The sequence below is a fragment of the Canis aureus genome, chromosome 2 (genome assembly GCF_053574225.1).
Source record: "Canis aureus isolate CA01 chromosome 2, VMU_Caureus_v.1.0, whole genome shotgun sequence".
Taxonomy (NCBI): domain Eukaryota; kingdom Metazoa; phylum Chordata; class Mammalia; order Carnivora; family Canidae; genus Canis; species Canis aureus.
Window position 1 is genome coordinate 75,446,268 of NC_135612.1, and position 13,977 is coordinate 75,460,244.

Genomic DNA, 13,977 nt, shown 5'->3' on the forward strand with positions numbered 1-13,977 from the left:
TGTCTTCAGTTAAAATAAAATCCAAGGAGGATCTTATGTTTTGATTAACTATTTTCTTCCCATTTCCCCTAAAGGTTTAAGGAAAGGATGAGGGAGGAATGTAGTAATAAGGACTGACATACATGCATGAAAGTGAGTGGGTGTTTGGACTTGAGAGGAAGTTGATGGATAATTTTGGTCCTTGGTATGCCAGGGAAGTCACTATGGGCTGTGTCAGGCATTTGGGGGCTGAAAGAAGAAAGCCTCGACCCTTAGCGCCACGGCCGAGGTTTCTGGGGACTGTTCACTGAGGTCTCATTGACTTGACAGAGGTGACCGAGTGTAACCCATTGTCCGCTCCTCCTTCTCTTTCAGAGTTGAATGACAGTGTCAATGAAAATAGTGACACCGTTGGGCAGATTGTCCAGTACATCATGAAAAATGAAGGTATGGATGTTTTGGTGTTCCAGAACAGTCTAGTATTCATGTTTTATTGAAAACTCTGCTTCGAAGGGTCAGAATTTGTATGGCCTGTCCTGTGGATCTGGTCATTGGCAACACCCTTTACCTAAGCTCACGAATACGTCCGCTTCCAGATTATCTGATCATGAGAGTTTCGCAGAAGTGTGTTTTCGAAGAGTCAGTAGGTCTAAGTGTTGCAGAAAGCCATCCTTGGGCTTGCCTTCAGATCCTGGCCTCACCTTGATTTGGGGAAAGTCACTTTACCTCATGGAACCTCCATTGTCCCCTCCATCAAAGGAGGGTAATAAATAACAGTTACCTTGTGGCATTGTTGTGACGTCTTGCACATAAAGTGCCTAGTATAATAGGCACTCAGATGCTGTGTATTCTTTTTTTTTTTGTACTTAAAAAGAAATGGGGGATCCCTGGGTGGCGCAGCGGTTTAGCGCCTGCCTTTGGCCCAGGGCGCGATCCTGGAGACGCTGGATCGAGTCCCACGTCAGGCTCCCGGTGCATGGAGCCTGCTTCTCCCTCTGCCTATGTCTCTGCCTCTCTCTCTCACTGTGACTATCATAAATAAATAAAAAAAAAAAAAAGAAATGAGGTAAAATACACAAAACATAAAAAAGTTGTCATTAAATGTACAGTTCAGTGGCTTTAAGTATGTTGGGAGTGATGTCCAGCCATCAGCACGGCCTAGTTCCAGAAGGTTGTCCTGAGGCCAGGCTGAAACTCGGTCTCCGTTAGGTGGTCCCTGCCCAGGCCGCTGCCCATCCCCAGCCATCTGGTGGCCACCTGCTGCTTCTGTCTCTACGGATTTGCCTGTTTGGTGATCTGCTCCGAAGTGTTCAAACTTTTAAAAAGTTTAACCTTTGTGGATGGAACCATTTTTTCCCTTCTGAAGTGTACTCTAAATTCCGATCTTCTGGAATAGAGGATGAATTGAATCTTGATTAGATAAATTAGGGTCCTTGTTCCAAACACTGGCTGTTAGCTCAGTAGGATACCATCACAGAGGTGCACACGGTGAGGCCCTCGGACACTTTTGGAGTGTGTGGAACTCCTTGCCCACATCCCCGGTAGCTGCAGATCGCCATACTTTGGGGTCCTCCTGAGAATTGAAAAGAAAACATTTTCCTTGGGGCTCTAGTCCGAGCTGACTGCTGCTGTGTGCGCTGATGCAGCCAAGCCATTTGTCCAAAAGGTAAAATGCCTCTGTGCTGCTCAGTAAATATCTGTTCCTCTGCCCCCAGCCCTTCCCTGGGGGTCCCCACCCCGATATCCTCACTGTCAGTGAGATCATCTGCCTGGCCCAGGCTGTTGGTCAGCATTTTTGATTGAGAGAAAACACAATTTTAAATGGTTCAGCATAATTTTCCTTGTTCTTTACAGTGTGCTTTATGTGCATAATCTCATTTAATCCTCAGGATATCCCTCTAGAGTTGGTATTATTATACCCATTTTCCAGGTACAGAAATGAAGACTTCTAGTAGTTGAGTTCACATGGTTAGTCAACAGCAGAGCCCTGTGTGAGTCTCTTTCAACTACGCAACATTACGTCTCCTCTCTTATAATTTGTGGCGTCCAGTTTCTACAGGATGTAAAACCAGATAATCAGCCTTAATAGAATGGTGTTTAAAATAACAACAAAAATGATTGGAACACTTGTATTTTGCTCTCCATCCTCCAGAGACCTTCCTTCAGGGACCAGTACTTGGTGATGCTATTCTTCAACACTCGAGGGTGCACATTTCTTTTACATAAAAAGTGGTTTTTAATTTGTACAAGAAATACACAAATATGTTCTTGGCATGGAAACTTCAGCCATTACAGAGGTACACAGAGTGAGGCATGGTGTGCCTTGTGCATTGGAAACTACCTCACACGGCTTGGGGGCCCTTGGGGACCTTTGGGCCTGGGGTTTCTAAAAGCTTGGAGCAATTGCTAACTTAGTGAGTGTGGGGTGAGGTGGCTTCCTGACTGTTGAATCAGAAATAAGTAAACCAAAAACTTTGTAGGAGCTGAAGTTCTTATATACAGCGTCCTAGGATGCACTGTTTGCTGTGCGCCAGGCCTGGTCTAAGGGCTTTCTAGGGGCCAACAACCTTACAATTCAGATACTTGGTTCCCATTTTGCAGCTGAGAAACCGAGAGGCTCACAGGGCTTGGCTAATGCGAATATCACATGCCAGCAGCTGGCAGGTGGCAGGTGGCAGAGCTGAGATTTGAACTCTAGCATCTAACTCCAGGGTCTGTTCATAACCACTTGCTGTTACGATCTCTTTCCTGGTGTCAGGAGGGTGGGACGGAAAGCATCTTCCTTTCAAGGGGATAAAGCGCAGATGTGATAGTTGATAAAACTCCTTAAGCATTAACTCATTAAATTCTCAAAACTACCTTATGGAGGCAGGTAGGCCCTTTTGCCATCCCATTTTGCAGATGGGAAAACAGAGGCCCAGAGTTCATACAGCCAGTGCATGGCAGGGTGGCACCCATAGTGGGCCCCTTCTCTTCATGGCAGCAGAGGAGAAGCATTTGATGCGCTGGAACAAGTACGCTGTGTAATTTCCTCACCTCCCACAGTTGTTGGCGGAGAGGTCTGTCCTTTTTAATTTTCTTTGTTTATTATTATTACTATTTTTTGAAGTAGGCCCTGTGCCCAGTGTGGAGCCCAATGCAGGGCCTAAACTCCTGATCCTGAGATCGAGACCTGAGCTCAGATTAAGGGTCAAAAGCTTAACTGACTGTGCCACCCGGGCACTCCAGTCCTTTTCTATTTTATTTAATTAATTAGTTTATTTAAGATTTTATCGATTTATTCATGAGAGACAGAGAGAGGCGGAGATGTAGGCAGAGGGAGAAGCAGGCTCCCTGCAGGACTCGATTCCTGGACCAGGATCGTGACCTGAGCCAAAGACAGACGCTCAACCACTGAGCCACCCAGGCGTCCCTTCTTTTCTGTTGTAATGCTGTGCTTTCCTTTTGGAAAGTAGTCTCTTTGTTTCCTTTGCATTGATGACCAATGACCGGTAGGTCCATTAGAGAAACAGCTAAGCCACTGTTTTCCTTCTCTCTCCTCTGATCCCCAATTCTCTCTCCTCTCTTCCCTCGTCCCTGCCTTCACTCATCTGCCTGTGAGCATGACCTCTGAGGATGGGTGGTGGTTCTCCTTGGCCATGAGGAGACATCTCACCTCCCCAAAAACCCTTTTCCAGACATGGCCATCTCTGCCTTCCAGCCAGTGCTCAGACCACAGGGGCAGAATTAGATCCATACTTAAAGTCTCTTCCCAGTTTATAACCTAGCTTTTTAGTTTGCTTTGAGGCTTCAATCCTCTATAGAACAAATGCATTTTTAATCTTTTGTCTATGTCATGAACAGTCTCTGAACTTAGTATCAATTTAGACCTCCCTGTTGATGTTAATTTAATTTTCCTTTTTTTTAAATTGGAAAAAAAAGAGGAATAAAATGGAAATACTAACCATCCATTACCATTTGCCGTTGTTTATTTAGGTCTCCTTTGCCTAATTTGCATATTTAAAAACATTTGCAATCATGATTTATGAGTAGTTTTCTGCTTTGCATTTTTCATTTGGCTAATGGGGTAATATTTCACCTGTACTCATGGTGACATTCTTGTTTATGGTTTAAATATATCATGTCTTGAATGTTGCAAATCAGGTTAGTTTAGATAAATCTCTAGGGGCATAGAGTCATCAGCTGACCTGCATACTGATTATTCTCCGGCTAATCTCCAGGCTTGGATTAACCACAGTGCTACCCTTAACTTAATTTGTCTTTCTGAGTAGACTGAATTGAAGAGTGTACGGGTGGTCCCTGGGGTTTTCTTGAGTTTTGTGGGCATTTGGGAAGTACCAGCAAGTCTATAGCTCAGGCTCTCTGCCGGGCCCTTAACCTGTGTCATCTGGTAACAAGGAAGAGTACTGGGATTATTCTCCAGGTGCTCCTCATTATTCACATCAGGCAGAGGGATCCTTTTGTGAAATTCTTACCTTGAGGCTCAATTTATATTATGGCAAGAGGGATTCCATTATAAATTATCATTCTCAAGTACGTCTCTGAGACTTGCTATAATGATTACGCAAACATCCTGTGAAGCATTAAACTATTAACCATTGAGTGTTTGGATATTGAAGAAGTAAGAAGGAGAACGTTGGAGTCTATAGCATCTACCCTAGAGTCTGATGGACCAGGGTTTGTGTCCAGGTCCGTCATGCTGGCTGTATTACGCTGGCCAGTCAGCTCTAAGCTTTAGGGCCTCAGTCTCTATGTCTATCAGGAGAGTCAAACATGGTAAGGTCTGTAAAGCCTTTGGCCAAGTGGCTGGCACACAGCAGTATTCTAATTTTGGTAGTGGCAATAGTTCTCACCTGGGGGATTTGCTTTGATTGCAAGGGAATCCTTTTTTAAAAATGATTTTATTTTTTAAATTGATTTGAGAAAAAGTGAGAGAGCAGCAGGAGGGACAGAGGGGGAGGGAGACAAGCAGACTCCATGCTGAGTGGGAAGCCCAACTCAGGGCTTGATCCCAGGACCCTGAGACCGTGACCTGAGCCGAAATCAAGAGTCAGGCACTCAACTGACTGAGCCCCCCAGGCGCGCCCCACAAGGGAATCTTTGAAGGGGAGAGTGGTGGGAGAGAAAACAGGACATTCTTCTTGCCTGCTTTTGACTGCTTTATATCTACGGTCAGGCAGAGATTCAGGACAGAAGAGTGGAAGCATTTTTTGAAATTATTACCCTCTAGAAAATGTCTCCTGTTTTTGCCAGGTTTTCCTTACTCCGTAACTGACTCTTCCCGTTCTCTGGAAACCCATGAAGGGAGACAAGTACAGGGGAGCATTTCCTTTATTGCTTATTGTAATTATGAGTAACAATCAAGGAGGAGATGTTGACCTACATAAGACTGAAAGTAAAGAAAGCAGTAGATTCAGTAGAACTTAATCAGATGGTTGCTCTTTCATTGTAATTTTACAACCAAATTAAAGCATGGTGGAAAGTTTTCTCAACCCAGGAAACCACATGACCCCACATACCGAACCTTCCTCAGACAGGGAGGGTGTGAATGATGTTGACACAGAAACTCGAGTCTACTCTTAAAGAATTCACTCATGGCAAACAAGGGACCATTTAAAAATTTTTCTAAGAGGTAGGGCGAGGTACATGAATACAGAAGAAACAACACAAGTCTATAAAAAAAACAGTTTTAGGAACGATTTTGATATATTTTAATAATCTTCCTTGATTGTTTTCTGATCCCATGTTTCTAAGGGAGTGATTAATTTTCTAGGGCAATGATTTAAACTTTTGTTTTTAAAAAGCTCATTCTTATAAGTGAGAGCTATTACTGCTTTCTTTACTTTCATGACTTCTGTTGTTGTCTCCCGTCTTTAATGTTTATAGTCTCCAAGTATAGTAAATGATGGTAGAGAGAGAATAAGTGTCAACTGGCAAATTATTGGATGTAGTCCCAAACCTTTTGTCTAAACAAAAATTAATTTTCTGAGTCCTTATTAATTAAAAGGGAAAATGACTGGCATCACTAGATTATATTTAAATTTGCCTTTGTGGTGTGGGAAAAGACAACTGCCAATCATTTCAGCACTTTTTCAGTAATGACAGGAGTCTTATGTAGGTCAGAACATGTGTTAGGGAATGTGTTTGGACATTGTCATAGAGAGTCATGAAGGCCAAAGAGAATATTTCTTTTAGAAAAGATGGTATGCTGTGTTAATAGTTCTTTAAAAAAAAAACAAAAAACAAAAAACCTATGCATTTGCAAGGGTTAAAAAGGGGGAAAATGGATCATGGGGGCAAAAACCCCTTATTATTTTATACATAAAGCATAACTATATGTACAGGACATAAACAGATATCTGTCTGCAGTATTATAATTTCACAAGGGGGTGATTAGGAAAAAGATGTTGCAAAAGGCTCCTGGGTGGAGCAATAATTATTTAAATTAAAAAACTTAAATTTTGGGGCACCTCGGTGGCTCAGTCGGTTAAGCAGCTGCCTTTGGCTCAGGTCATATCTCAGGATCCTGGAATCGAACCCAACCCCGTGGACGCTCCCTGCTCAGCAGAGAGTCTGCTTCTCCTTCTCCCTCTGCCCTTTCCCCCCTCTCTCTCCTCTTTACCTCCGTCCCATTTGTGCTCGATCTCTCTCAAGTAAATAAATAAAATATTTTTAAAAATCCTTTAATTTTTAAAAGATTGAGAAGCACCATACAAACCTGTAACTGTTAATACTTAAGAGCAGTAGTGTTGGAGCTAGAGTTAATTTTCCTCTCTAGGGATGTCATTTGTTATGTTAAATGTTAAATGTTGCTGTTGGCTCCCATGGCAAATAGTGATTTTTTATTCTTTTGTCTCTGGAGAATTTGTGGTTCCTCATGAGAACAGCACTTAAAAAAATCAATCAAAAGGTTAGCAGTCAGTAATAACATTTGGACTTGCCAATTGAATATCCGAGAGAAACTTGAACATTCACTTAGTCTTTCATCCTTGAGAGTTTGACCACCCTGTAAGAGACAGAAAGAACATGTGTGTCTGTGGGGGTGGAGTGTGGAGTGGGGACTCAAAAAGCTTAGATTGAGTTTGCTTTGGTTGACAGCCTACTCCTGACCTTAAAAAAATTAACACTAGAAGTCTGGTTTGATTCAGTCCCTATTAGGTAACCTGTATGTGTGACCAACTCTTGAAAATTTAAGGTATCTGGTCAGAGTTAAGATCTTCTATGGTCCTGAAGCCGAGTTAAGCCAAATGGCGCACCTGGAAAATTAACTCTCTCACATCCCTGATTATATGTGGGATAGACTTGATAATAATGTGGGTATCCAGAGGTTAAGGCTAATCATTGGGGCACATGCAAGTTGTTAGAATACAGGTCTCTCTCTCTCTCTCTTTTTTAAGATTATATTTATTTTTTTCATGAAAGACACAGAGAGAGGCAGAGACATAGGTAGAGGGAGAAGCAGGCTCCCTGTGGGGGGAATTATAGGCGGTACTCGATTCCGGAACCCTGGGATCACAACCTGAGCCAAAGGCAGATGCTCAAGCACTGAGCCACCCACGTGCCCCAGAATACAGGTCTCTTGAGACATACATCTCACTACATATTTGGCAAAGTGAGTTGAATGCAGCGGAAAGCAGCATGAAAATTTCCCTGTAGTTTGGGAGGGGGAAAGAAATGTATTTTTCTGTGTTATATTGGAATGATATGTAGGAAGCACAGCTCTCTGGTGTGATCTGCTTTCCTTTGTGTGGATCCTCTGTCACTCATACTAAGTTCTTGCGTGCTGAAAGTTTTCTGCAGATGGTGCCATTTCGAGGGGTTACCTTGGGAGAAACCCTCCCTTCTCCGGGACCCCAGGACCCCGTGACCTGAAGGAACTCAGATGTTTTTCCAACAGCTTTTCTCTTATTTTCCTTCCAACAGCTTTTCTGATGTGATCATTCTGTGATTGTGTGATTCACTTCTTTTTAATTCTTTGCTTTCTTTTTTTTTTTTCCTTAGCAAACGTTGATGTTTTAAAGGCAATGGTAGCAGATAACAGCCTGGGGGACCCTGAAAGGTAAGCACTTCTCCCCTCTATTTAGTGGCACTTATTTTTCCCCCCCAGTTATCTACTGGAGCAGATTTCTCAGCTTTGGCTTGGTTGACATTTGGGCCAGATAATTCTTTGCTGTGGGCAACTGTCCTGCCCATCGTGGGGTGTTTATTAGCACTCCTGAGCTCCTCTCACTAGATGCTGGTGTCCTCTTGTGACAACCCAGAACGTCCCCACACATCATCAGTGCCCCCTGGGGCGAATTCAGCCCCAACTGAGGATTGCGGTGTTGGAGATATGACAAAGAAATAACAGCCATGCAGTTGGGCACCTCGGTTGAGTCCCATCTCCACCACATAGTGACCATTTCTCTGTGGGCAAGTTAACTCCACTCTAGGAGCTCCAGTTCCATCATTTATAAATGGAGATAACTATTGCACCCACTTCCTTGGGTTATTGTAAGGAAGACATGGGGCCTGGCACATTGAAAGCCGTCCGCGAATAATGACGATGAAGCGAAAATCAGGCTGGTTGGGTTGTTGAGATTATATTCCCTTTTAATGAATTTTAGAGAACTGTATTCCTATATAGTTTTTGTTTGTTTGTTTCTTCAGCAAGAAGCATTTATTGAATGTCTGCTCAGTGCTGGGGCTGGGCATTCACAGATCCTTGGCACAGAGGGCTCAGTCTAGTGGGGAATGGAGCCTGGGGCATGAGGCCTTATGATGGGGAGCATGGCCATGCTGCAGGAGAAGCAAACACTGGATGCTCTGGGGTCTCTGTGGGGCTTTGGGAAGTCCGTGAAGGCTCACAGAAATGCCATCTGAGCCAGGCATGTGACCAGCAGAGACAGAGGTAGGGACTGCTTGTAGGCGGAGAAAGCCCAGGGCAAAAACACTGGAGCATAAAGTATGGGACACGCCCAGGAGAGTTCTGGTCTGGGGCAGCCAGAGAATGCACTGTGGATAGTAGCAAAAAGGGCTAGGAAGGCAGACTGGACCAAGGGACAGAGCAAAGGGAATTTGGACCTTTTCCTGTTTACTCTGTGGGTGGTGCACCCAGCACATCTTAGATACCTACAGTGTGTTTGTCCAACTGCCATGTTAGATTTGCCCTTTACTGAGGTCACTTAAAGTGCAGGAAGGTCAGTTTAGGAAGCTCTGGCAGGATAGTTCTTAGGGACACATGAGCTGGGATTTCTCCCATGTTCCAGCCCTGACCACAGACCACCTACCTGGTGTTCGGACCATGTTGTTTCCTGGCACGTTTGCCTCAGTTATCTTGGGGCAATGGATAATGCCTCTCGTTGGGTTTTGTGTATTTGATAAATGTTTGTTGAATGAATGTTATTAAAATTTTGAATTCAGCTTTCTTCAATGTGGTGTTAATTTCACTTCTTCTTTTTTTTTTTTTTGGTCTCAGCTACTGCTGAGTGTTTTTAATATAACCATCTAAAGAGCATCCCTGAAGAACTCCAGAAAACTTGACTACCTAGGATGTTTGAAACTATCTCCCTAGTCTGCACACTTCTTTTGAAAAGTACAAGTGGGCCGGCTTCCAGGAGCAGAAAAGCTGGTTTATATGCTGTCGTAAGACTGCCATGTGCCTCTGGGGCTGCTGGCCCAGGCCCCAGTCTCAGGCTCTGTGGTGACCTGCCAACCCCCCACCCCCGCCAAACCTACACCTACCTGTACCACGTCAGAGGGCTGATTCCTGGTCAGGCTGGCCCTGTCCTGTTTTAAGTCTTCCTTTCCTAGTGGACCAGAGTCCTGATGTGCCTTTTGAAGGGAGCCAACATCTGACCTGTTTACTTCTGCTTTTTATAGTTTGGATGGATGGACTGGCTGGATTTTTTCTCAGTATCCCTTGTTTCTGAAGCACTATAGCATGGCAGTTAAGAGCATGGTTTCTAGAATTAGGCTTTCCAGATTTGGATCTCAGATCCATCACTTATTAGCTGTGTGACCTGGGGCAAGTTACTTAACTTCTCATTTTTAAAATGAGGAAACTCATAATACCACTCTCATGGGGTTTTGTAAAGATGAACTGTATCAAATGCTTAGAATACTAAGTGTTAGCTATTTTCATTACTATTATCAACACTGTCAACATCTCTTAAGCATTACTTTTGATATCTTGACTGAAAAGCTTTCTTCCTTTGATGCAATAATCAGTCTGGATCAAATATTCTACTTTAAGTCATTTGATGATTTGAGTGGAACTTACGTGTTTTTCTCCTTCAAGGCCCATATGTTCAGGGGATCTCTTTGTTTAGAGACCAAGGCAGACACTCGGCTGTGATTTAATCCTGCAACTTGCATTGTAGGGGAGAGATCGCCTTAGCTAGGACTTTATTGAAGTAACCAGTTTTGCCTTTTCCGTTTTCCCACCATAGCCCTGTGACTCCCAGCACTCCTGGGAGCCCGCCTGTGAGCCCGGGGCCCTTGTCCCCAGGAGGCACCCCAGGAAAACACATCTGTGGCCACCATCTACACACAGTAGGAGGTGCTGTTGAGAGGGACGTGTGTCATCGGTGTAGGCACAAGCGGTGGCACTTCATAAGACCCACCAACAAGTCCAAACAGGGCCATGCAAGGCGTCAAGGAGAGGTCACTGTCCTCTCTGTTGGCAGGTAAGATCCCTGTTGATGCTTTGGGTTTGTGTGACGTACTTGCTGTGGTGTGTGGATTTGTGTGTAGCTGTTAAATATAGAGTATGATGTCCTAAGCCTGGCTTGGGTTATATCTCTGGGCCTTCTAGATGTTTTCTGCTCTGAGTCCTACATTTTTCCAACAGCAAAATAATCCTAAGAGGTGGGTATTGCTAGATCAGGTGTCAGGTGTATTAATTAAGGTAAAAAATTAATTACTTGCTCTATTACGGTTTTCTGGAGAAGCAGAGCTAATATATATATATATATAATACATATACATATATATAATTTATTTATTTATATATGAGGAGATTTATTATAGGAATTAGCTGGCATGATTATGGAGGCCAAGAGGTCCCACCATCTGCCCTCTGAAAGCTGGAGACCCAGGAAGCTGGTGGTATAATTCAGCCCTATTCTGAAAGCCCAAGAACCAGGGGGTGGATGTTGAGGGGCAGGAAAAGACAAACCCTTGTGCTTCCTTTCTGGACTTTTTTCCATTGGAAAAGGATGGACCTGGTCCATTCATGCCCTTAAGGGATTTGGTGACACCGATCCTCATTGGTGAGGACTATCTTCTTCGCTCAATCTATATATGGACTCAAGAGCTGATTAATCTCTCCTGGAAACACCCTCACAGGCACACCCAGAAAGAATGTGGGACCAGCTCTCTGGGCATCTGTTAGTCCAGCCAAGTTGATACACAGAATTCACCAGCACTCTTATTCTAATAGGTAAAGCCCAAATCTCAGCCAGATGCAGAACAGAAGTTTATATCTCACTTGTGCAGACCTAAAGATCGGCGGGTGGCTCTTAGGGTAGCCGTCCAGAGGCCCAGGTGCTTTCCACCTTGTGGCTCTGCCAGGTGTGCTAGTAGAAGGAGAAAGTGCAAGGAGCATTGTTCCTAAGAGGTTTGATGAGACAGGCCTGGAAGTGGCACATTTCCGTTTTGCTTACATGCTGCTGTCTAGACCTCAGTTCCCCGGCCATCCCTCATGGTCTGCTCGTGGGGAGCAGGGAAGAGGTGGAGCTTGCCCACGGCTCTGCTGTGTCTGCCACATAAGTTCCATGTGGATTCCTGGGACTGCTCTCTTTTAGATCACTTTACCTGGGTCCTGGCTTTTCCAGTCCTCCAGTACCATTTCCTGGTGGCTCATCTGTGATGTGTGGCTCTTGCAGTTCAAGTGATGAATCCATTGAACTGCATGGAGAGCATTTGTGCAGGGGAGTGCTTTGGCGTGTCCACAGTATCCATACTGAATCTCAGGCAGGAGTCCCCTTGTGAGGGTACCTCCAGAAAGACAGCAGGAAGTAATGGTCAAGAGTATGTGTGTTGAAGCCGAGCTGGGGAAGCAAAAGTTGACAGGACTGCAGATGTGATCCTTCTTTCTCTAGGGATCCTTCTTTCTCCCTGGGGAGAGTAGCCTGAACCCATTGTATCTCCCTCATTCAAGTGCTGGCGTGACTGCTTCCAAACTCACTACTCTTTGTTCCTCAGTTTTCCCCCTCTATAACATGAGGATGATAATAACACTCACCTCACCGGGTTGCTGGCAGGATTAAATAAGTTGACTCATGGAAAGGTCTTAGGCCAGTTTTTGGCCCTTACTATGCACTCAACTGTTCGCGACTGTTACTGTTGTTATTTTGATCTGGTCGAGTTTTATATTGTGTTGCACAAGCAACTAGAAGACTGCAGGGCTGCTTCCCACTTCCAGCAAAAGAGTATAACTCATGACCACACTGTTTTATTAAGAAGCAGAGTCATGGGAATTTGTGAATGTGGAATGTAATGAGAACCTGGGGCTTGTTTAAACAAAGCGTATTTTGTTTGCTTTAAAAAAAAATCTGCTGAAATTTTCAGCTGAGATTCAACATGGCTCTTATGAATGCCCCAAATGCAACTCTCTTTGTTGGACGTAGAATACTGTGAGCGTTTAATTATGACCAGCTTCTCGTGTTGCTTAAAGGGAGACTTCCATTTTGACCAAGTGGATCTGTGGTTACAACTTTCCCCTAATCCTTCTTTTACTTGCTCAGGGTCTTCCTCCTCCTTGTGGTTGGTGATCTCATTTGGATGAAGAAGGAGAATGTATTTTATCTTGGTGTTAAGGGAATTTTAGAGGAGAACTAGAGAGAAGCTATTATGAAAGACTTCAGAGTTTTGATGGATGATAAAAGAAAAACAGTCAAACTGAGTAAATTTCCTTAATGTCTCTTTTCATTCTTAATGAAAATTTCTTCCTTAATTCCCTTAATATTTTCCTTAGCCCTTAAGGAAAATTAACCCAAATTTGCTTTAAAAAAAAAAAAGTTGAAAACTGAACACACACAGAAACCCTCCCGCCAACGGATTCTGAGAAAATGCATAGTTGGGGCTCCTCTGGCCATGTGTGTGCAGAGATAAGACTCTCTGAGGGGTGCACTGAAGGCAGTTCTTGAGTGAACATTTGGTTACATCAGCCTAACTGGCAAGCTAGTGCTTTTAGCCTGCTTTCTGTGGTTAAAACAGCTGGTGGTCAACCCATGTCCCTCTTAGAAACCACATCCCTGAGACTGTTTAGAATGTGGGTAACCATGCTTTTTAATGCATTGTTGTGCTCTCTAAAGTACCTGGCAGAGTGTGTGATGTGCTAAAATCCACTGCAAAGTTGGTCAGGGGACAGGAGTGTTTGCTGGGTAGGAATGCCTCTCCTTATTGATTAGGGCATTCTTCTTTGATTCCCCAACTTTTTTGGCTGAGTTCGTATGGGATCCTTTAGACTTTTGATTCACTGTTGATTCGTATTTCCTGGAAATGCCAAACTCATCAGATCTGCTCTTTAACCCCTCAGGTTTAGAGTGACAAAAGTGGAACACAAATCAAATCAGAAGGAACGGAGAAGTTTGATGTCAGTTAGCGGGACCGACAGTGTCAACGGCGATGTGCCTGCGACACCTGTGAAGAGAGAACAAAGTGACACAGAGTAGCAGGTGAGTTGTAGTTTGGTGACGTGGGGGGTGGGGGAGTATGGTGGGGAGAAGGTGCTGAGAGCCTCCCAGGGTGTGGGGGATGTAGGAATGACTGGCCAGGGGAGTGAGAGCTGCTGGAGCTGTAGGGGACTGCATGTGTTTATTCTTCTGTCCAAGAGGCCACAAACTTGTGTGCCTCCAGGTGCCTGGCCTGCATGATAATGAGGGAGAGGGTTATTTAAGACACCATGCGGAATGGTAGGGATCGTGGCAAACCTACCCATAGGACTTGCGTTACCACAAGGCAAAAGGCTCTTAAGTGTTGCTAGATCTTATGCAAAAAACAGTGGAAATCTAG

The 13,977-nt window shown here is 44.1% G+C and overlaps 1 protein-coding gene across 1 annotated transcript in view; it reads left to right on the forward strand.

Moving 5' to 3' along the window:
* RELL1 (RELT like 1) overlaps positions 1-13,977 on the forward strand; it is a 62,979-nt gene that overhangs the window by 32,356 nt on the left and 16,646 nt on the right. The window contains exons 3-6 of the mRNA XM_077879700.1: positions 355-426; positions 7,981-8,038; positions 10,410-10,646; positions 13,502-13,640. Coding sequence (XP_077735826.1) covers positions 355-426; positions 7,981-8,038; positions 10,410-10,646; positions 13,502-13,637 — 503 coding nt within the window. The 3' untranslated portion in view covers positions 13,638-13,640. The remainder of the gene's footprint in view (positions 1-354; positions 427-7,980; positions 8,039-10,409; positions 10,647-13,501; positions 13,641-13,977) is intronic.